Here is a 21,232-nt window from a genome sequence, read left to right as displayed (position 1 = left end):
TTCTCAGTCTTTTACACTCATTTACACTCATTTGCTTCCGTCATGGATGCGCATCTTTTCTTGAGCTTTTGTCGACAACGCGATCAAGACTGCAATCTTTATTAAGCTATAATACTCTATATATCAACATTCCCTAATATATCTATTTGTGTATCTGTGCTCCAGCTTGTTCATTCCTATCATACGCGGCCAACTCTTCAAATCTCACCGCGGTATTCTTTCTGCGGAACAACAGTCCAAATGTCAGCACGTGTGCGATCTTGGCGAGAAACGACCGGTTATCCGGTATTACTTCCACCGTGGCCTCGGTCCCGTCTTGTGCAAGATAAGTGTGAGGGTTCCTCGGCAAGAAGCGACCGGCGTTCCAGACATTCCATATCGCCGAATTGAGAAACATAAGAGTCGCCTCGAAGATATAGAAGAAGACTTCGTAGCGCAAAAGAGGACTCAGCTTTTCGAGAGCCTCAATGTCCGCAATGTCTATCTTTGTATTGCCGGTATGTTCTACCAGGCGGTAGACGCATCTTATAAAGATGAGTATCATACTCATGTAAAGAGTGGTTAACATTGTTTTGACCGCTTTGGCTTGGACGGCAGCTTTTCTGCACCTCATGTGGAAGATGGCAGCCATACAAAAGAAAGTAGCTATAACACCGAGCTGAATGACAAGCACGGCTATTAATAAATTGCTCGCAAGCTTCTGCTGGCTAGGTGATGCCGAGGGATTAGCAGATAAAGCAGCCCCCACAGCATTCAAGGTTTCGACAAGACCCATGAGGCCGCCAAACGTAAGTAGAACTCGAGAGGCCGGTATTGGAGCGCAGTGTGGCACATAACCAAACACTCGGCCGAGGACATGGTAGTTCGAAAGCTCTAGAAGTGGTCTGCAAGAGAAGTTCATCAGTCGATATCCACAAACATTATCAAAATACATGTGCCAACTTACGGGCAAACATTTATAAAGACTTGACTAAGGATGAAGATAATTAGAGGTGTCCCTCCAGTACCCGTATAGATATAATGGTATGAAGCGTATTCTCGGAATGCGAAGCCCAGAGTGAATAGCACAGCGCACACAGAGTGCAGTCCAATCAGTCTAAAGGCCTTGTAGCGCCTAATATACAGATTTAATACTGACTTTGTTTGAAAACTATGCATGTATACTTACCAGCATTGCCAAATGTGAAAGACGGCAGAAATAGCGAATGCAACGGTGAAGAAGACCGGAGCCCCTCTATTGGGAGCATAGACGTATAAGCTATACAAAACTATGATCTGTCAACCCACTATTCGCATAGAATGGAGGATAAGGGAGCATTCTTACCAGGGTCTCCAGCTCCCATTTTGGAAAGAATAATTAATAATGATGTCTATTACAACAAAGCCGGTTGAAGTTTGGGATGCCTCTCTCTTTTCAGTCTGCTGCTTGAAGGAACAGTAAACAGAAGAAGAGATATCTTTTGCCGCCGAAGTGAAAGGAAAGATAAAAGGTGATTTGTATTAGAGAATGAAAAACAACGTCTGGGAAAGTTATCAAGTGCTAGGCTATATATAAGAAGCACGCAGAATAATAGGACATCTTCTCCTATGATAGTCGGCTGTTCCTCGAAGGATTCGCGCTTGGCCCAAAGAGGAGAAAAAAGATGCCAAGACATTTAGCTTCGGGAGATATTTGCCAGACCCACGCGGGCCACGTACGTGTAAGTGGAAGCGAGCTTTGAGGCTGAAGGCGACGATGTCGTATTTTCTCAGCTATACGACTCAGATTCCTGCTATTAGTTGATAAGGGGGCTTTCAAGGGTACTTCATTTCAAGTATTTCAACAGAGATCAAACTATATCTCGAGTCTTGAGTCTATTCAAGGTTACTTGTATAACGGCATTAAGCCGCTCGTGTCCACCGCAATTTGCCCAGTAAACACATACGGTCTATCAAAGCAGGCATCCCAGCGAGTTTTTCCAGAGGCCCAGAACTCTCCGAGAACTCGTTTTGCTGTAAGGGGCACATGGGTTCCAACACTCTGGCTAAGTTCTGACAGTTCCTTGGCAACAAAAGCGCGCATAGGTGCGTCGCCGTGAACAGCTTCCACCCCAAGTACAACGAGTGGCCAAATCATGAACCTTTTCAGGCTTTTGGACGCAAGTGCTTCCACCAAAAGCGTTTGCATAAGTCTTCCATGGGTGGCGCATTGGACTCGTAGTGCCGGCGTCTCGGGAAGAACTGAGAGGCTTTGAAGTGATAAGACGCAGTATAATGCCGCAGCGGCCTGGTACACCAGACCAACTAATGTCCAAACCTCTTGATTGGAGCCTCTAGATTGGGCCAATCGATGAGGTGAGAAACAATTGATGCGCTCTAATATTTCGAAACTCTCCTTCTGAAAAGCTTCGGTGTCAGCAGCATCAGGTCTTGTAACCCGCATGCGAAGATGGTTAATCCTAATAATCTCAATGAACAGTGGCACTGGGCATAACTGAATTGGAGATACAGTAGTGATGTATTGCTGTGGCAAAAATTTGAGAGTCCCAAGCTGGAAAGTGGTCATGAAGAGATCTGATGCGGGACATGTTGTGTTCCCCATCACTGCAATGCTAGATGATGTTAACATGAATTCATGATACGGTAGATTGTTGCTGTAATAGGGGTCACATACGACCAAAAGCAAAGGAGCAGTGGCTCCATACTTTTTGATTCGGCCACTGCGTAAAATCCGCCACGCAGCATGATTAGCCTGTAAATGGCATCTAAATGGCATCGCCAATTGAGCGATGATCCGTGCTGTACCTATCGCAAAGGACAGAGTGAGTAAGCGCAGTCACTTGTACGACATCTCGGGGTAGTAATAACTAACATCTGCAAGCAGAAGCGTCAATATCCCAGCAATGACGGAATCTCCTGAACGCCTATCTTCCATGCCGAGATCTTCATTGAGAGATCGGACAGCAAGACCCCAGTAGAGGTAAAACTTCTCCACCATTGTTTTGGGTGGAATGGCGCTCCCTATTTGGTTTATCCTGTGACTTAGAATCATGCAGAGCACACCATACTTTAGATAATCGGGACACCAAACTGAGGCTTGGAGATGTTTCTCAGAAAGTGGATATACGTAAGGATTGTATCCAAGTTCATGGAGGGGGACCAAGTCTCTATAGATGCAAGAATTGACTATTGGGCAGCTATTAGTAAACATATTCCAAAATTGCCAATTGAGACAGCCACTTGCAGTACTCGTAGCCCTGCAGTATGGCATGTGCTTCTTCATGCATCTCGAATCGTGGAATTGGCGTGTATATGTCGAGTTTCTTGGTGACTATAGTTGATGTACTCCCTGTAGTTATATCGGCATGATTGTCTTGATTTTTGTAGACCAAGCTTTTCTTTTGTTTCTGATCTCGAGATACGACTCTCCCAGGCGTGACCCATTTCAGTCTTGTAGGCTTCACGTCACCGTATCCGGGACAATGGATCCCCGACGCACGACATCTTTTACACTCAGGTAGTTCAGAATCGCACACTAAGCATCGTCGGCGGCACTCCCAACAGTGGCGCTTACTCCGGCCGTCTTTGTTTTGTCTGTGTTGATTTGCGGATTTGGGAGACTCATCCATTGACAGGGGCGCTGTGAAATCCCGCCTCAATCTAGACTGTTGGTAGATAACCAGTAAAGTATTAGCTTAACGAAAGAGGTGATGCGATTGTCGATTATTCAGAAAGCTTTATTGATTTCTGTTTCAATCGATGAACGATATATAAAAACTTGAAGCTAGAGACGGTGAAACTGAAGACGGAATACGGCCAGGCAACATTAATAAGCGCGTTCAGGGGTGATTTAAGTAGGACGGTTTGCGCCACAATTCATGCGTCAGCAGTCCACTAGATTCGGGTTATTTTGCAGTATTTAGTTTCAGCACGCGCGTCCAAATCTTGACAAGTTTAGAAGACGACGGACTTACGCCGCTAGATAATGCAAATTCGTGGCTAGGCAGCAACTTATGCGACACTTATCGTCTATATAAAAGAACCTAATAATGTTCAAAGCTAAGCAGCAGCTACACAGTAGCATCGTCAACTCGAGCCAGCTCGAATACCGGTTCCGTCCTCTTCTCTCCCTCATTTCCTGGGCTTCAGGCGAACGTAAAGGGGTCCCTTATGGTACACAATGTAAACCTCGCACCTCTTATCCCAGCCCACACTTTCGTCAAGAAGCTCGATGTCGTAGTTCCAAATGAGTCGCGCCATAATGAGACGCATCTCGGCATAAGCAAGACTGCGTACACACATTGTCAGTGGTGATCAAACCCGCCCTTTAGAACAAACTCACTTCTTGCCAATGCAACCTCTAGGCCCAACAGAGAACGGGGTAAAGATTCGTCTCTTGTCGCTCTCGAACCGTGGGTCGCCCAGCCAGCGCTCGGGAATAAATTCCTCGACCTGAGTCCAGTAGTTGGGGTTGTGGAACAAGGTCCAATACCAAATGTCAATATGAGTCTGTAGATGTACACGTGTAAGTAAGATGAATTGTGTCGCAAGGTGAGCCATACGTACTCCTGGAGGGATGAAGTGACCCGCAATGGTATCGCCCATCTCGTTGATTGTTCGTGGCGTTGGAGCGGGCGCTGGCGGGTGAAGTCTCATCGCTTCATTCAGAACGGCGAGCATGTAGTCTAGGCGACCGACACTCAAGAGGTCAATCTCGTCCTCTGATTGAAATGCAGACCTCACTTCATCGCATAGCTTCTTCAAGGGCTCTGGGTGTAAGCCAAGGTAATATGTGGCCGCAGAGAGCGCCGTCGCGGTTGTTTCGGAGCCAGCCATGATAAGAATGCTGGCATTGGCGGTGAGCTCGTGGAAGGATAATTCCTGTGCAATTATGTTAGTACTCTGATAAACTTGTTCGCTTGCATATCTTACATCCTTTCCCTTCCTAGATGTCATGCATGCCATGAAATCCTTTCGGTCCGTCTGCGTGTTGAGCCTCTTGCGAACTTTCTGTTCAGATAGCTCTCTATGTTCTATAAACTTGGTCATGACAGACTTTGGGGTAAGCATAACAAGAAGATTGTATAGAAAACCCATGCGCCTAAATGCCGAGTCAAATGCAATGTTCTTCAGACTTTTAAAGACGAGTTCCACCCATGGATGAAAGGTGGAATCCTGAAGACATCCAAAGGGTTCGCCAAAGGCCAAGTCGCCCACAATATCAAACGTCGTGTAATTGTACCAGGCGACAGCGTCAAACACTTCACCTTTCGCAGCAAAACCTTGAAGATTCTCAAAGAGCCTGTCGACGTAGGATACAATCAAGGGCTGCTGATCGAGCATGGCCTGCTGCGAAAAGGCGTTTGCCATGCTCTTTCGCATTCGGGTGTGGTCCTGACGGTTCGCGCCGATAATGGTGCCAGGACTGCTCTTATTGCGGGCCGCTTCTTTTCCATTCTCCAGTTGGCCGGGCTTGCGATGGCCTGAAAGATTGTCCATTCCATCAGGGTGGCAAATTGCTAGATGGTCGGGGGCAACTCTGACGATTGGGCCGTATTTCTGGTGCACCTGTAGCATCCTGCGATGGCCTTCACCGGAGAGCTCTAGGCGAGCGTAAAAGCCGTAATGAATGGCCCATAGTTTTGGGCCTGGGAACTTTCTGAGAGGGTGAAAGAATAAATTGTAAACCACAGTGTATGCGATGTAAAGCAGTCCCTAGTTCCTCGTGTTAGACCATAGACACCCACGCCATCATTCTCTAATAAAGACCATACCAATATCACTGGCAGCAACGGCAACACCACAACGCTTTTCAACGAGATCGCAGCCTCGGGATTTGCTAAAAGGATCGCCATGCTGTATTTTCAAAGCCAAGCATAGGCCAAACAAGTATCTCCCAAGGAAGTAGACTTCTGACAACAAGATAAAGCAGAGTGCAGTCCCTACGGCCATTTATATACACTTCCTCGCAGTTTGAGTGGGGGAACTTAAGTCCTCGAACAAATACTGACTGGGGCTATTCAGCTAGCTATCAAACATGTTCCTGGCTCTCCAAAGTCCACTTGTCGGGCGATTGTCCGCCAAGCGGGGAGGGGATGCGGCCGCATCACGACTAATAGAACCCGGCAACTTTGCCGAAGCCGCTCTGGTGGATCTGCAATAGGAGAATGCAACAATATCCAAAGTAGGAGCAGATTGGCATGACAAGCATCATATATCCTACCATGACAGGGATAATATTTTGTCTATATGGATCATATGCAATGGTCTGTAACGGTGATTTCACATGCGTGAGCCGCGGGGCGTGGCGCCTATACGTGGCATATACTCTATATTCCGTTAACCTCCCTTCTCAACACTGGCGTTGAAGTTTTTTTCATGTATCAGGTTTACTCAAGTCTTCCAGCTCGATAAGAGACTCGTCATGTACGTAGCATTACAAAAGTTGGTGAGCTGAATATGCATGCACGTCCCACTCCCGCAACCCTACCGTTGCAACACGGGTCCTCGGGTCTGTATAGCACCCGTTCTTGTCCCCTGGCTGGCATGGTGTTTTATACTCCGTAGACACATGCATCTAGAAGCATCCCGGGACTAAAAACCGGGGAGGCGTTAGGGAGAGTTTACGTGATGTTTTCCAAAATTGGAAAAAAGAGCTATACGCGTAACATGGCGGAGTTTGGAGCCATACACTCCATGTATGGGGTTGTCCCAGTCCCGCCTCGGCAGTTTATTCGTTTCCGATAACCCTAATGGAATAATACTCAGTAGGAGATACAATATCCCGGGTCAATACTACGCGCTGTTGGCCAAGTCGATCGGAGCAATAGGAGATGACCCGAATGCCTTTGTGAGAACAGCGTCCACTAGCCATTTCTTATTAGTGTCCTCTGTCCAATTGCATCTATTTCACTTCCAAAGACACTAGTATGCTGCTATTTTATCTATTTTATACCTCAGAACCTCACGACAGCCGCCTAGCATAATGCCATTATTGGAATCAAACGTTACCGTTACATCCCATGCGGTGCTGCTCATGAACCCCTTCTGATGATTTCACGGCAAGGAGGATATTATCAAGACTCCGAGGCTGACCCAGGCGCTGCGGAATAACAAATACTGCAGCGTTGCAGCTTGGAGATAATTCCGTCGAAAAGCTAAAGCCGAGCCTCGTGCACCAAAGGGCAGATCTCACCACCTTTTAGCCTATAAGCTTTCAAGTGCTACCCTGAAAAGCTATTTCTAGACATGATGCTACTTGCGCCATAGCTGCTGCGAGTGGTGACGAGTTGAGCGAATGCAGATAAGCAATGTAGTATTGACTGTTTCAAATCAGGTGTCTCTTCCTGAATTCCCGTCACTTGTCGTCATTGCATGGAAATGCCGAGCTCGCATCTCTCGGCGTTTCAAGAGCGGCGTCCCATGATTCGGGATTTCGGCACAAATAGTGGTTGTATGATTTGTTGTTTTGGCCTCTTTTTACATGTTTTTATAATGGCTAGCAACTCTCAGTATAGCAGATAAGCGAGTAGCCGGTCCCGCGCGAAATTGTAAATAGATGCTCAGCAACCGTCGAAAGTGCCTCGATGTTATTTTTACAGCAAGATTCTCAGTCTCCTTACATGTGCCAGGCCTTTTATCCTCGCGTAATGAGCTTACACTTACCAGCGAGAGAAAAGAGCCAGCTGTTGGTGTACTCGTAGTGTCCCCTATCGGCCTACAGTTGTCAGTCGTTGGCATCTTTGCCCAGATAGTCGAGTGTTTGGCGCATGAATTCCAGTTTTCTTATCACGAATCTATTGCTTCTTATTTCTGACATGCATTAAGCGCCCGCACCCTCTCCTAGTCGGTTTGTTGTTGCCAGTTGACAAACTTCGAAGACTGGTTGCGCACAACTCCTCAAGGGTAGCCTAGCCACATTGGGCCTCAACGAAGGGCCATCTCACAAAGGGAAGATGATTCGGGATGGGTTACAGGTTGTACTCGTCTTTCATATAACGTCTTAATGACCTGAGTTATATATAACCTGATGCTATCTAAATTGCGTGACGAGGACGGCGTACTTGGTCCCATAGAGTTCTGAGAGGGCGCAGAATAGGATACGCCAAGTCCATGCGGCAGCCGCATCTGTGGTGTCTACTATAGCTACGGACAGCGAATTCCGTCTGTATCGTTAGGAACACTTCCAGCTCAGTGAACTTATCGTCTTCTGTACAAGTACCCTTCAAACTCAATGAACTCGTCGTCTTCTATACAAGTACACTTCTGAAGCAGTCGAAACACAAGTTCTCTTGCCATGAAGGTTTTGAACATTTATTCTTGAACGGTTGATCGCAAATGTGCTCTTATACTCAACCCCCCAAAGCTAAAAATGGGTTGCAGCTAACATCATTAGACACATATGGAATGCTACACAGATGAGCAAATTCGCAGCAATTGCAGATATCAATCTGCGAACCGGCATCACGGTGTTGCCCTTTTCCTCTACGTCTACTACCAAACCGATACCCTTCAATTTGATCAGTACATGGAGATGCCCTACTTGTCTGTCTCGTCAGTTTGGCGACAACACACACACAGCATCAGAGGACGCATGCTATCCAACCAACGACTGGGGATTAATAGACAGATGGTTTCATTCGGAAACTGGGCGCCCATTCGAGGAATTAATTGGCAGCACAACATTTCACAGTTGTTGGATTGGTCGCGGAAACCCAGTTTCATAACCTCACCCTAAACACATCCCCTCCGGGGGGTGATGGCCGCGAAGCTCTCTTCTTTCACATTGTCCTACCAATTTATACCAAATTCTCGCACGGGGAAATGGTCCAGAAAAAGTATCGTATTGGGCCGTCTCAAAAGAAAGGAGAAGCAAGAGGATAGAGAAATAGAAAATCTTGAAGCGATATCTCAGCACATGCAATTCTCTTGGCTACGATGTACACGCATCTGATGGGGATTAAGGGGCATGAGCTTAGCAAAGCTTACAAATGCAGCTACAGCCCCTAAAGGGCATCGCATTTAGTTGCCCGTTTCACAGCTGCACACACATCGACGCCCCTAAAAATAAATGAAACACACACATACCGTGAAGTTGCACATGATGGACGAGCTGCGTAGAATCAAGATTACCAAAAGCCATGCGCATCAAGCGAACAATTCGCAGCTCTGTGTAGTAATGCGAGAAGGCTCATGAACAACCCCCCACTTTAGTCCGCGTATGTCCGTAGAGCTGAGAAATGCTTCAACACAGCTTCCACGATTCACAGCCTCATCGTCTACTAGCCAAAGTAACTATACCAAAGAGCTATAGTATTCCAAAGCTCTTCAATCCGATAGTAGTAGTACATGTAGTATCCAAAGCCAACAAAACTACGTCACACAGCGACAACCCGAATCTCCCTCGCGACATCCGAACCCCCCCAAATCCCATCTTTTTGTCAGCAAACAAGCCCCCTCGAATCACGCAATCCCGCCCTAACAATTCCAAACCGGCAAAGCCCGGCACTGCGGCAAAAAGTTGCGGCCCCAAGTCCAGGTCAAGGGATCTTTCCTCAAGGGCGCTGGAATCATCGATTTGCTAGGTACCTTTGGGGTAGCTCACAGCACCCCTCAGCGCTGTGCGTGCTTGCTAGGGGTACCTGCACATAACCTCCACTGCTTGGGTAATGTAATTACGTGCGTTAAGAACAGAGGCGATGATGACATTTGTAATTGAGCCAAAAAAAAACACACACACGCGGAGGGGGTGCCGGGGAAATTGATTAGTTATAGCGGACGCATGGAAAGACGAAGAGGCAAAGGAGAATGTATAAAACCGATCACCAGCGCCCCATTCAATCTAATCTTTTAAATCCCATTACATGCCAACACAATAACATCCATACAGCTTGCGATCATCTGTCGAGCGCTATACCGAGGTTCACCACTTACATCATCACAACTTCTCTCCCCAACTCCACCAAGAAAAAAAAAAAAAACTCGCACAAACAACTCCTCCATTCCAACACACCCCAAACAAACCCTCCCCTCAACGAAACCCCCCCCAAAAAATCAACCAAAATGGCCGTCATCGACATCAAGACCAAAGCCCAATTCGACGAACTCACCCAAAAAACCCCCTACGTCGCCCTCCAAGCCCACGCAACCTGGTGCGGCCCCTGCAAAGCCATCTCCCCCATCTTCAACAAGCACGCCGAGACCCTCACCAACGAGAAATACACCTTTGCCCGCTTCGACACCGACGAGGTGCCCGATCTCGCCTTCGAGCTGGGCATCCGCAGCATCCCCGCGTTCTTTATTTTCGAGAATGGGGATAAGGCTGATACGCTGACGGGTGCGAACCCGCCCGCGTTGAAGAAGTTGACCGAGGCGATTGCTGAGAAGAGCAAGGCTGGTGAGGTGAGTAAATTGTGAACTGGAGGACGAGAGAAGAAAGAGCATGTGTGTTCGGTTTTGCTGATTGTGGTGTGTGTTTTTGTAGCTCAACACTACTGAGGACTTTTAAATACATGACGGGACGAAGACGAGGATCGCTGCAGAGGAGGATACATGAAATAAACATACTGAAGGAAGAGAGAGAGCACATGCAAACAGCATGGTGTTGGCAAAGAGGATACCATACTACAACAGACAAGTAGACATACATACAAGTCTGCAAAATATAATCATACCAAACAGGCACATTTTCACGTTCCGCGTTTCAAAAAACCCGATATCGCTGTAAAAACCCGCTCTATTCGCACTTTCATTGTTCCCATCTCGCGTCTGTCAAATCTCCCATGATATCAATACTTTGAATCCCCCCTTTTTCTACATACATGCGCCGCAACAGTACACCCTTTGTTCCGTGTTCCCAAAAGAAATGCCACACACGTAGCCCTTCCCTCCCCATGACCGCACCACAACAATTGGTATAGCAAAGAAATGTAGACAAAAGAATAAAACTCCACGCTTGGTATGCAGCCGTTATAATGAAAAAATAACACAAAAAAAAAGGAAAAGGGAAGCTACCGTTAACGGCGTGAAACATGGGCCGGCCAAAGCAGCCCCCAGGTAAGAAATGCAAAAAAACCAAAAAAGACATGTCCACTCGCATCAGCTTCAACTGACGCGACGCTTATCTTCTTTCTCCCCTCCTCTTCATCATTCAGCTGTATCATCACTCATCCTCCCCACTCCGGAATCAGCCCGCTTCTTGGGCAAGGACTGGTCAGACTTGTGTTCATCGATAATGGTCATTCCCACATTCGTCGATTCTTGCGACTTGCTTGATCGGACTGAAGGGCCCATGGACCTCCTGCGGTTCGTCTGGTCTTCCACAACCTTGGGCCTGTTGAGGTCCGTGACTCCAATGCTCCTCCGAGCAGCTGCTCTATTAGGTGGCTTCAAAAAGTCACCGGATTTTCGCCCATCCGTTGCCGCCGTCGTAGCAGCAGCAGCAGCAGCAGCAGCATCGTGGGTAGGTTCGGTGGGAGAGCTTGCGCTGACAGAATACCTCAGTCCCGAAAGGCTGCCTCTCCACCGGGCGAGGTTCCAGAAGCTACCATCCTTGTCGTTTTCGTCACTTTCTGCCACGCTGATGAAGTTGAAACTCGGCGTTGGCGGCTGTGACCCCCCATCCAGTGTTCCTATCGATGCCCTGTTCCGTACGCTACCCGTGGGGCTGGCGAGGCCATTCCTCGGGGGCCGTACAGGTGAGCCACCGGAGGCCACGGGCTTCCTGGCTACTGCTGAGGGATTGATTGTCGAGATGTTGGCTGGAGGTACGGGGGCTTTCCTCGGCGAGGCAGATCGCTCCGTCCTTATCGGCGCCACGTTGAGGCTTGCTCGCCCTTGATCGTCGACGTCTTGACGCCAGCTCATAATTCGGTCAGACGGGTGCTGAGCCTGGCCAGCACTCAGATTGAGCGAGGTTCGCCTAGACACACTTCCGCTTGTTCTGGTGATGATGCTTCCGCTTCGTCCCAGCCCGCTCACCTTGCTGGAGAATTTGGAGCTAATCTCCCACATGTTCTGCTGGCGCTTGGCAAATGCGCAGTCTTGTCGGAACACCTTGATCGTGCCGGTCCTGTCGGTTGTGACTATAATGTTGCCATCCATGTGCTTGCAGCGGTTCAGATATGCCGGGCTCTCTTCTGGCTTCTTGATGCCGGCGCTCGGGGGTGGATTATGAATCTCGGTGCCCGTTTCCGACACCTCGGTTTGGCTTAGAGCAGCCTCGTCCAGGCTTCGAAGCAAAACCGGCGGCGGGTTGCACAGGTCAAAGATGGGGTCCCCCGACGCGCTCAACAGCTGCCTGGTACGTGTTGGTGCCAAAAGAGCGGTGGTGACGACTTCTGGATGAGCGTCAAAACACTCGTACGGCTGGCGATCCTTCATCTCGACCTCTGTCGTATTCGTGTTCCAGATGTATGCTTTTCGGTCCTCACTGCCACAGATGACATAGGCCCCGTCGTCGCTGAAACGAGCGTGAATCTGGCTAGACTGGTTCTCTAGGCCTTTAAACTTAACATCCAGCATCCGAGTCTTTAAGCTGTAGATTCGAACGCGAGAGTCGTTGGACGAGATGAGCACCTTTACTTCGCCAGTTCCGGCCACCGTAGCCGTCTTGATGCCCGTGATTTTGCTGCCTTTGGCGTTTTTGCCTCGCGACGAGCGTACGTGGATCTGGAACTTTTGCTTGAGCCCCTCCGTCTCAAAGAACGAGCACATGCCATTCAGTACCCCGCAGATGGCCATTTTCCCGTCGGGCGAAAACGCCACGGCCGTAATAAATTCGTTTGTCGAGGCCAAAAAGGCCACCGACTTGTCTGGTATGTTCCAAAGCCGGAGCTGGGCATCCAGGGAGCCGGCAAGGAAGAATCGGTCGTCGGTAGGATGAAACGCAATCGACGTGACCAGATCGTGGTGGGTAAACGTGGCGAGGCATTCTTGTCTGCTGACGTGCCAGAGCCTGACCGTCTTGTCCATTGAGGTGGACAAGAGGAAATTGTTCTTGCTCCAACAGAGGGCCAACACTTCTCCAGTGTGAGCCTCGAATTCGCGGATCGGCTTGCTTCGAAACACGGGGGCGCTCAAACGCTCTCCTCGATTCTTTCCCTGGGCGTCTCTCTCAGCCTCCTCTTCCTCCTCGTGCGCCTTGCGCTCCTCCTCCGTCGATAGGACGGCAAAGACCCGAACAATCTGATCCTTGCCGGCCACAGCAAGGTAGCGACCGTCAATGCTAAACTCTGCGGCCCATATCGCATCGCCAGCTTTCAGAAGCCGCGTGCCCACCGCAGTGGCAGGCACACGACCTTGCGACGGCTCGTCATCCTTCTCCGGCTTGGGCCCCAGCAGTTCTTGGGCTAAAAAGAGGCGGTTGAAATCTCGGCGTTTACTATTGTGCGATCGCACGCGGATATAGCGGGGAGGTTCTTTGTAGAGCGGGATGTAACCACCGCCATCGCTCATGACGGACATTGGGGCGCGAGCGCTGCTGCCCTCGGTGCGCAGCTCGCCGAGCTCGGAGTCGGAGTCGGGCGCATCGTCGTCGTTCTTCTTGAAGGCGCTTCGCATAGCGAGCCGGCTCAAGAAAGATGTTCCCTTCCTACAGCCAAGAATGTTAGCAGGCGAGCAAAGACGGCGCCAGGCGCAAACCTACTTTCGGTCTCTGGGGAAATCGGCGAGGCCATTTGCCAAGCGGGTAGTATTCTCTATACTAATGCTCTTCTTAGGGAAGCTTTCGGCGGTTGGGCTATCGGGCTTGGTAGAGCCGCGCAGGCGTTGCGCGAGGGAGGTTTCGAGGGTGCCGCTATTGGTCCTGAGGAAGATTTGCTTGAATCATGTCTCTGTCAGTATCTCACGTGGGCTTCATCCAACCACAGCCAGGGAGAGGCGAGGCTGAAATACATACATTGCTCAACGGGTCTAGGGCGGTTGCGGCTGGCGGGGTTGAAGACATGGTTCTAACCGACACACCCTTGGCTTCCTTTTCCTTTCCATTTTGTAGTTGCTGCGTCGGAGTCCGGGACAGCAGAGTCGTGGATCGCTTTGCGATAGGCAGAGGCTGGGACTCAGCGTTGCCGGACGATCCGTTGGTGGGATTTCTGGTGCTACCGTCCTTTCTCGAGGCCAATTGGCTGTCGCCCACGTCCACCGGCGATGGTATTGGAGGAGGCATATTCCATGCTGTGAGTACAACACGGCTCTATGGCAGGCGACAACTCGACGGAGAGTCGTAACAGCCCGAGGCGAGAGTCGCAAAGATGAAGGGATCCGAGCGGGAAGAGAAACACGGCGGCGATGCGATGCGAAGAAGAGAAGGGAAGCGGAAGAGGAAGCGGAACGAGAGGCTGACAGGATCTGACCGAGCCTTGCGGCAAAAATCGAAGCGAGTCGAGTCACGAGCTGACCGGCCAGATGGTCAACAGCAGATGCAAAGCCAGAAGCAAAGCAAAGCAAAGCAGCTCAGTGAGGGCAAAGCAAACGGACTACGGACAACGTCAGGCCCCGAGTGGGCCGACTAAGCTTCTTTATAAGCGGAAGGCTTACAGTACTTGTATAGCGCCCCTAGAAATCGCCAATCCAGTCCGCAGGCTCCGGATACCTGGTCAGGGCCTGGCCGGGCCTGGAGAATGCGAGAATTGCTGGAATAGGGCTTGGCGGGTTTGCGCGCCTAATTTGCTGGATTAGTCCAAGGGCAGCGCGCGCAGGCCGAGGATTCGAGATGAAGTGAGGCGGCGGTGGAGCAGAAGAGAGGCGAGAGAGACGGTAGAAGTAGAGAGGCTCCAGGGGGGGGGGGGAGTGGAGGAGGATCCTGGCAGCTGAGATATTGGAGGATGGAAGGATTGGAGATGCAGCAGCAGCTGGGGGGTGAGATTCATGTATGAATGATGTATGATGGTATGAAATAACAACCAGCTGGTGAGCGAGAGAAGATGAAGAGGATATTAAAGGGTCCTAATGAAATGAAAAAAAAAAAAAAAAAAAAACCTGACAGAAGAAAAAAAGCCACTCCCCCCCAAATCCGAGTACGAAGACTGGAAATCAACGGTACAGTGCTCAATAGAAGCTGCCGTTCTTTTTCTCTCTCCCAAAATCTCGATTCGTTAGCGCGTCAGTGCCTGTTGCTGGTACCCGCTGCCAAGAAGACGCAAGTACCCAGTACGTGTCGCTCGTCGCATGATGACGCAGTGGCCCGCGGTTGCGCCTCGTGGAGGATCCAAGGATGCCTTGGCCTGGCGGTACCGGTACATGTCATCCCCTGTGTGCCTTGAAGCTGCGTGCATTGGCATTGGTGAAGGATTTCTAGAACGGTACCTAGCGACTTGGAAGTGAGCATTTTCGGAGTCCATTGCACCGTTTTGACTCGGAGCTTGTGTGAGAATCTACAGCATTCACAATGTCTCGCTCAGTATTCAGTACATCAACGCCAACCTCAACTTTGTCACTTTTCCATCTTTCTCTTCCATTTCTCCTGCACGATCCCCATCCGGCTGCAGCTTTCCTCTGATGCCTTGCATGCATTTTGATTGACCCCGATTATACGCGTAAAGGTCGGATTTCTAGTGGATGAGAAGCAACGGCTTTCAGAACTTCTCGGACTAAAAAATCCCATCCAGCGTTGTATGCGCACTGCCTCGGTCCGATCATTTCAGGTCTCGTTATTTCCCCCCCGCCAAGACCCAAGGCCCGCTGACCCTGAAGAAAGTGTCAGAGTTAACGAGAACGAGTACCAGGGCACGTTCGGCGGTTTCTTCCATCATAGGTACGAGATGAGAGGCATTAATGACCACTGCCAATACTTGTAATACGAGTATACGTATAATAAGAAGAGATCCTCCCAATGTACTGGTACCTGCAGGGAATATTCCGTACAGGTTTCTATGGAACTCGCCACTTTTTGTTCCTCGCTCATCGTTCCCGGCATCTGATCCCCCTTCCATGATGTCAATGACTCGACAACTCCCCGATCCCTCTCCAACTCTCCTCCCAACACGGAAAAAAAATCACTCTCACCCGCTCACCACCGAACCAACACACATGTCAATGCAGCTGCATTCCAATCAACCAATATTCCTCGGCCGTCTAGCCGAGAAGAGGGTGTCCACAGCTGCCTTATGGGGCAACCGGCCAAAAAGACGCAATGCCGGATGTGCATTGGCTTCCCAACGGCCGCGATAGCAAACCTCCGTGCTCCGTGTTCCGTATCTGCTCTGCTCTTCCGTTTAGTTTCATTCTGCCTGCCTATTGTTCCATCAAATGCCTAGATCCGCGTCTCCTCGGTTTCTAATCTAGGGCCGCTTTAGCCTATGCAACTAGACAGATGCTTATAGTCTGCTGGTATGTAAAAGCAGGCATTCCCCATTCTCTACTGCTGACATCCATCCCGTGTCAACTCGTAAATGACGCCGCTGTTGGGCTGCTTGCGCAAGCGCCAAGGCCTCGAATCGAATCGACAGCTTCTTCCGGCAACCTGCGCTAGATGCAATATGGAAGCTTTCGAGCGCGCATACTAAACAACGTGGACACGGGCGGGCGCAGTCAGTCAATGTCAAACAATCATCAAACGCCATCACTTTGAAACAGCGTCTGTGTGCTGAAACTGGGGCACCACTGCATGTCAGTGAAATCCCAAATAAACCTCATATTAAATCCCCTATAGCCTCATAAATACTCCGTAAAGTATGTAGTCAATCCCATCTCAACGTCTATGAAGGGGCGGAGGCGCAGACCTCGTACCTAAAGTAGGCATTCTATTATAAGGTTGTGGGGAAGCCAATTTTAACATCTGCATCCCGTCAGCGATTGGGCCGGTATTAGCAAGCGAATGCGAGGTCAACTAGTAGTGACATACGTATTGGACATGAATAGCAAAAGTCTACAGTATGTTTGATTGATGTACTCAATGTCTGGTTACATGTAGCATCACCAACCAAAGTATTCGCCACCTTTCTTCAATGCAACGCAAGCAACTTATTCCAGGCCAATCCAAATGCTTCCCGCAAGGCTCGCTGCAAGGCACTCTTCCTTCATGGCCCCAATGCATCCCCCTCACCTTGTACTCCGTAATGACCCAAGTGGCCAATTGACGTGCATTCAGCCTCCAATGGGCATCATGCAAGGCAGAGCCGCAAATCTCTCGTAGTTTATGCTTGTTCCCTTTTCAATATGTCGGAGATTCAGCACTTTGTTCAAAGACAAAGACAACGTCTGTCTAATTGACTACCATGGCCGATAGTCCGCCCCACGACATCAGCATGGCTGACTTCGGATCACCTGCTGAAGAGTTGCCCTCCCGTTACTGGCACTCCTCGGATCACGGCACAAGCAGCGGCCTTACCAGCTCTGACGTTGGACTACCCACTGAAGAGTCACCCTCTCATCCCCAGCCTTCTTCAAGTCACGGCGAAAGCAGCGCTTTTAGCGCCTCTGCCAACCCTGACGAGGATTGGACCAAGATCTCAGATCTTGCCGAGCGCAGGAGGGTACAGAACCGCATCGCTCAGCGCAACTACCGTATGTCTCTCTAACACTCTCTTTTCATCTCTGAACACAATACTTTCTCTCTTTTTCTTCATCATTTACTAATAGTCAATTACAGGCAGAAGGCTTAAAAATCGTCTAGAAGATCTTGAGCGCCGCGCTGGGCCAGAACAGAATGATGATGACAAGCAACCTTTGCCTGATAATCATGGTATGGTGGACAACTGCCTGTTTTCCACAACTGCCTCTAACACTTTATTGTCTCTGACCTCCTAGATTGGGATATTACTTCGGTTTACAAACTGGAATCCGAGGAATGGCAGCAACAGAAGCCCATTCCTACAGACTGGAGCCCCGAAGATGACCAGCTGTTGTTGATAGCCTACATGCTGGGCTTTACTTGGGCCGAAATCAGGGATCAATATCTCCAATCCAAGACGCTCAAGGCTTGCGTCGCCCGTCATAGATGGCTAATGGGACTAAATGAAAGGGGAGCCAGCGGCTGGGACTCTTCTAAATTGCAAAACTTGGCCAAGGAGTATATGGGTATGCATGAGGAGATTTGGAGTGGCCTGGCAGCTCGACTTGGAGAGGATTGGAGGGTTGTGGAAGAAAAGGTACGCCCTAAAGCCTCTCAACGGTCTGGATACCGTATCTCACGTTGTTTACATGTAGTTCATGCCCGGCGGACCTCAGAGCGTGGCCACCAATGCAGTTGAGGGTCGAGCACGCATGATCAAGGAGTATATGAGCATGCGTAAAGATATCTGGAGTCCATTGGCAGCTCGAATCGAAGAGGAGTGGAGTGTTGTCGAAGAAAAGGTAAGCCTCCTTGATTTACAGCATTTTCCTCTGGAAAGAGACATCTGCCCAGTGCATGCTTGTACATCAATATATTACCTTGTATTGTCTAGGTGAGGTGTTCTCCATTGCTGATACCAGTTCTATATAAATCTAGTGTATATCCAAGGGATTCGATCGCCTCAAAAGAATCGCCGAAATATCCGAGAAGCGCGAAAAGTTGAAACGGTTAAAAGCTCAAAGAGAACTCAGACAGCTACAACACCCGTCTCCTGATTACACCATGGATTTGCTATTAGATAGACTACGTCAGGGACCATCACATTATCCGGCTAATCAAGGAATGTTGGAAGAAATAACAGAGGCGTCTCCCATGTATGACAAACAACTGTCAAAAGACAGGCAGGGCGACCTGATCTCAGTTACACAGCAGCAAGGTTACCCAGCTAATGAACAAATATCATATCCAGCTGAGAAGCGGATAAGCATGGGGCATACTATTCCGCCCTATGTGAACGACAGACAACCACCAAAAGTCCTGCAGTCGCGTGGTAGCGGGAGTTCAGGTACACGTATAAAGTCACCATTTAGAGCAAAACGCCCAACGTACATGCACTCAGTATTTGCGTGGATAAGGAAAATAGCTAGACCTAGGCTTAAGCCGGGCTATAGAAGGATTGAATGGACTTGTGTAAGTGCCTATCTACGTTAGCAAGATCAACGGAGAATGAACAATTGCTAATTGAAGATCCTTCGGCATTCTCTAGGACTGCGGCGTGGATTTGTACGGCGACTTTGTCGATTCCAAGACATCTGATCTGGACGGCCTGCAAACGTTACTCGACGCTCCTGATGAGGCCACGTCTATAAACAACTCGAGTGATTCAGAGCAGTCGGAAACACAGACCAATCCGCAACACATGGTCTCAAGATCTTCAAGTTCGAGCAGGACAGACTCAAGCAGGGCAAACTCGCACAGGACATCTTTGTCAGCCGGCAGCACTACCGCATCTAGTGTCGGTGTAACTCCGCCCAAGTTCCTCGCTCTCTGCGTCAATACCGGCGGAATGTACAAGACCTTGGCCGAATTAGACATGTCACGTATAAATTCGGACGGAGAGGCCTTTTCGCAGATGAAGAAGGCCTATCTGCAGTATCGGGGCGTGCGTTCCCGCTTGCATTTCCTGGTCAAGCCAGTGACTGTTGAGTTTGTCCGCGTAAGCCTTGACTACTTCTTCAGAAATCTTTAGAGAAACTAACATGAAGTCTTGGAGTTTACACTCTGGAACTTACGGCGTGGCTACGTTTCGGTATGTGATAGGCCCAACTCGATGCCGCCCAACACCTGTATCGACTACGAATTCATACCGCCGCCGATGCCCCCCGAAGTCTTTGTGCATTATCTCGAGCACGGCGACGGCGACCTTAGCCCGAATCGCTACACCTGGCTGCCACGGCTTCCTAAGAGGCGGAACCACAAGGTCGTTGACTGTGGAGAGGCGACCGAGGGTTGGGGCATTCACGTCATTGAAGGACCGAATCGTACGGCTGTATTTTGGATCGTCATGGCTACCATCTCGATTAGTATAATAGCGAGCGTCTTATGGACTACGTTGAAGGGCGATATCCAGGGTGGTATGGGACTCGGAGCTCTCATTGTTGCTTTGCCGCCTGCGATAATGGCTGCTTTTCTCTTTCGGCTGGGGGCAACTTGACAGTAAAGCTGGTAGATGCATCTCCAACTACTGGATCTATCTCTATTTACTACACCTATCTCTATTTACTAGGTCTATCTCCGGCTACTAGATTTATCTCCAGCTACTATGTCTACTTAAAAAAGTATTAAATCGTAAGATTCTTTATTTATTTAAATTCTAACATAATGGAAAAATGGCTTTTATCCTTCATTGCATCATTCTCATCAAAAAGGACTTGATCCGTGATGTTATACCAAGTTGGGATTCTTTCTCGTCCAGATATGCCACCACCGTAGAAAAATATTCGGAATTTACTGGATGGTCCATTAAATATTCTTGAATCTCCCTTTTTAGATTGCGGAATTCGTGATTCCATATATTCGTTCTCCATCGATGTTGATAAACTTCATGGTTAAGTAGATACTTGACGGTAGCTAATCTCTGGTCGCAATAGGCTTTTGGAATGGAGGTGTCCACATCCGTAGAGCAACCAAAAATTGTCTTTCGAACAAGATATAAAGAGCCTTCGCAAATCCTTGATGGGAAAAGGTTCGAATTTGCAGGTGCCACAGCTTGAATATATGGCAGAATGGCGAAATGGGCGGCCAAATCCAGGAAAGAACGGGATGTGGGGATTAAATCGGATATTGCGCGATGGGTAAGAGGACCGAGAAAATCATCCCTTCTTTCATTCAAGAAAGAACTAAAGATTGATTCAAACCGTTTATTGATCAAGCACAAGTAGTCGCAAAATTGTGCTTGATTCTCTTGAGTAGCTTTAACTTGACTAGCGCGTCTTAATATGTCTGTGAATGCCGTCAAGCTTTGTATCTCTCTCGAAAAATACCGTGGCAATTGGAGGGCCTCTCCTTTCAGGATATATAAAAAAGGATCAAATTGTCGAGTAGATTTCAAGCATATCGACCGCCATACATTAGGCTGAAGTGCCCAATCTCGGGCAGTGCGATGGATGAAATCGACAAAGGAAGATTTTCCGCCTTCATTGATTTCCAAAATGCATTTGGTACGAGCCGCAAGTTTCCTTTTCAAAGATCTCTGAGCCGCCAACATCTTTTCCTTTTGAAGTGGAAGGCTGATATCGTCTATTGTGGTAAACCTCGATTCCTCAATCAGCCACATCGTCAACCAAGGAAGTGGACCATCAAAAGCTTTCAGCACTTGTATCATATATGACGCGTCGGGAAGATTTTCAGGGCGAATGCCATCCCAGATAGCATCATACAATGATGAGATATCCGTAGGGAGGTCTTCTAGGATTTGTCGAG

The 21,232-nt window shown here is 49.0% G+C and overlaps 5 protein-coding genes across 5 annotated transcripts; 2 read left to right on the top strand and 3 right to left on the bottom strand.

Annotated features, from left to right (window-relative positions):
- Positions 1-142: 142 nt before the first annotated feature.
- Positions 143-2,977, bottom strand: Triagg1_4329 (transcriptional regulator family: Fungal Specific TF; the record flags this gene model as incomplete). The annotated part of the gene is made up of 6 exons (XM_062898721.1): positions 143-884; positions 947-1,114; positions 1,169-1,234; positions 1,926-2,591; positions 2,654-2,784; positions 2,852-2,977. The coding sequence occupies 6 exons, from the start codon at positions 2,975-2,977 to the stop codon at positions 143-145; spliced, it is 1,899 nt and encodes a 632-aa protein (XP_062756836.1).
- A 1,072-nt stretch (positions 2,978-4,049) lies between these two features.
- On the bottom strand, positions 4,050-5,834 carry Triagg1_4328 (uncharacterized protein; the record flags this gene model as incomplete). The annotated part of the gene is made up of 6 exons (XM_062898719.1): positions 4,050-4,122; positions 4,175-4,267; positions 4,322-4,488; positions 4,546-4,860; positions 4,912-5,694; positions 5,754-5,834. The coding sequence occupies 6 exons, from the start codon at positions 5,832-5,834 to the stop codon at positions 4,050-4,052; spliced, it is 1,512 nt and encodes a 503-aa protein (XP_062756835.1).
- Positions 5,835-10,041: 4,207 nt separating this feature from the next.
- On the top strand, positions 10,042-10,486 carry Triagg1_4327 (uncharacterized protein; the record flags this gene model as incomplete). Its single annotated transcript, XM_062898718.1, has 2 exons — positions 10,042-10,380; positions 10,463-10,486. The coding sequence occupies 2 exons, from the start codon at positions 10,042-10,044 to the stop codon at positions 10,484-10,486; spliced, it is 363 nt and encodes a 120-aa protein (XP_062756834.1).
- Positions 10,487-11,124: 638 nt separating this feature from the next.
- Triagg1_4326 (uncharacterized protein) lies at positions 11,125-14,143 on the bottom strand (the record flags this gene model as incomplete). The annotated part of the gene is made up of 3 exons (XM_062898717.1): positions 11,125-13,570; positions 13,625-13,797; positions 13,877-14,143. The coding sequence occupies 3 exons, from the start codon at positions 14,141-14,143 to the stop codon at positions 11,125-11,127; spliced, it is 2,886 nt and encodes a 961-aa protein (XP_062756833.1).
- Positions 14,144-17,192: 3,049 nt separating this feature from the next.
- Triagg1_4325 (uncharacterized protein) lies at positions 17,193-19,964 on the top strand (the record flags this gene model as incomplete). Its single annotated transcript, XM_062898716.1, has 6 exons — positions 17,193-17,481; positions 17,591-17,659; positions 17,725-18,065; positions 18,124-18,270; positions 19,017-19,466; positions 19,524-19,964. 6 exons carry the CDS (start codon positions 17,193-17,195, stop codon positions 19,962-19,964), a joined length of 1,737 nt encoding a protein of 578 aa, XP_062756832.1.
- Between the last annotated feature and the right edge of the window lie 1,268 nt (positions 19,965-21,232).

This window comes from Trichoderma aggressivum (genome assembly GCF_033847375.1).
Source record: "Trichoderma aggressivum f. europaeum strain CBS 100526 chromosome Unknown scaffold_013, whole genome shotgun sequence".
NCBI lineage: Eukaryota > Fungi > Ascomycota > Sordariomycetes > Hypocreales > Hypocreaceae > Trichoderma > Trichoderma aggressivum.
This window is presented reverse-complemented; position numbering and strand designations above follow the sequence as displayed.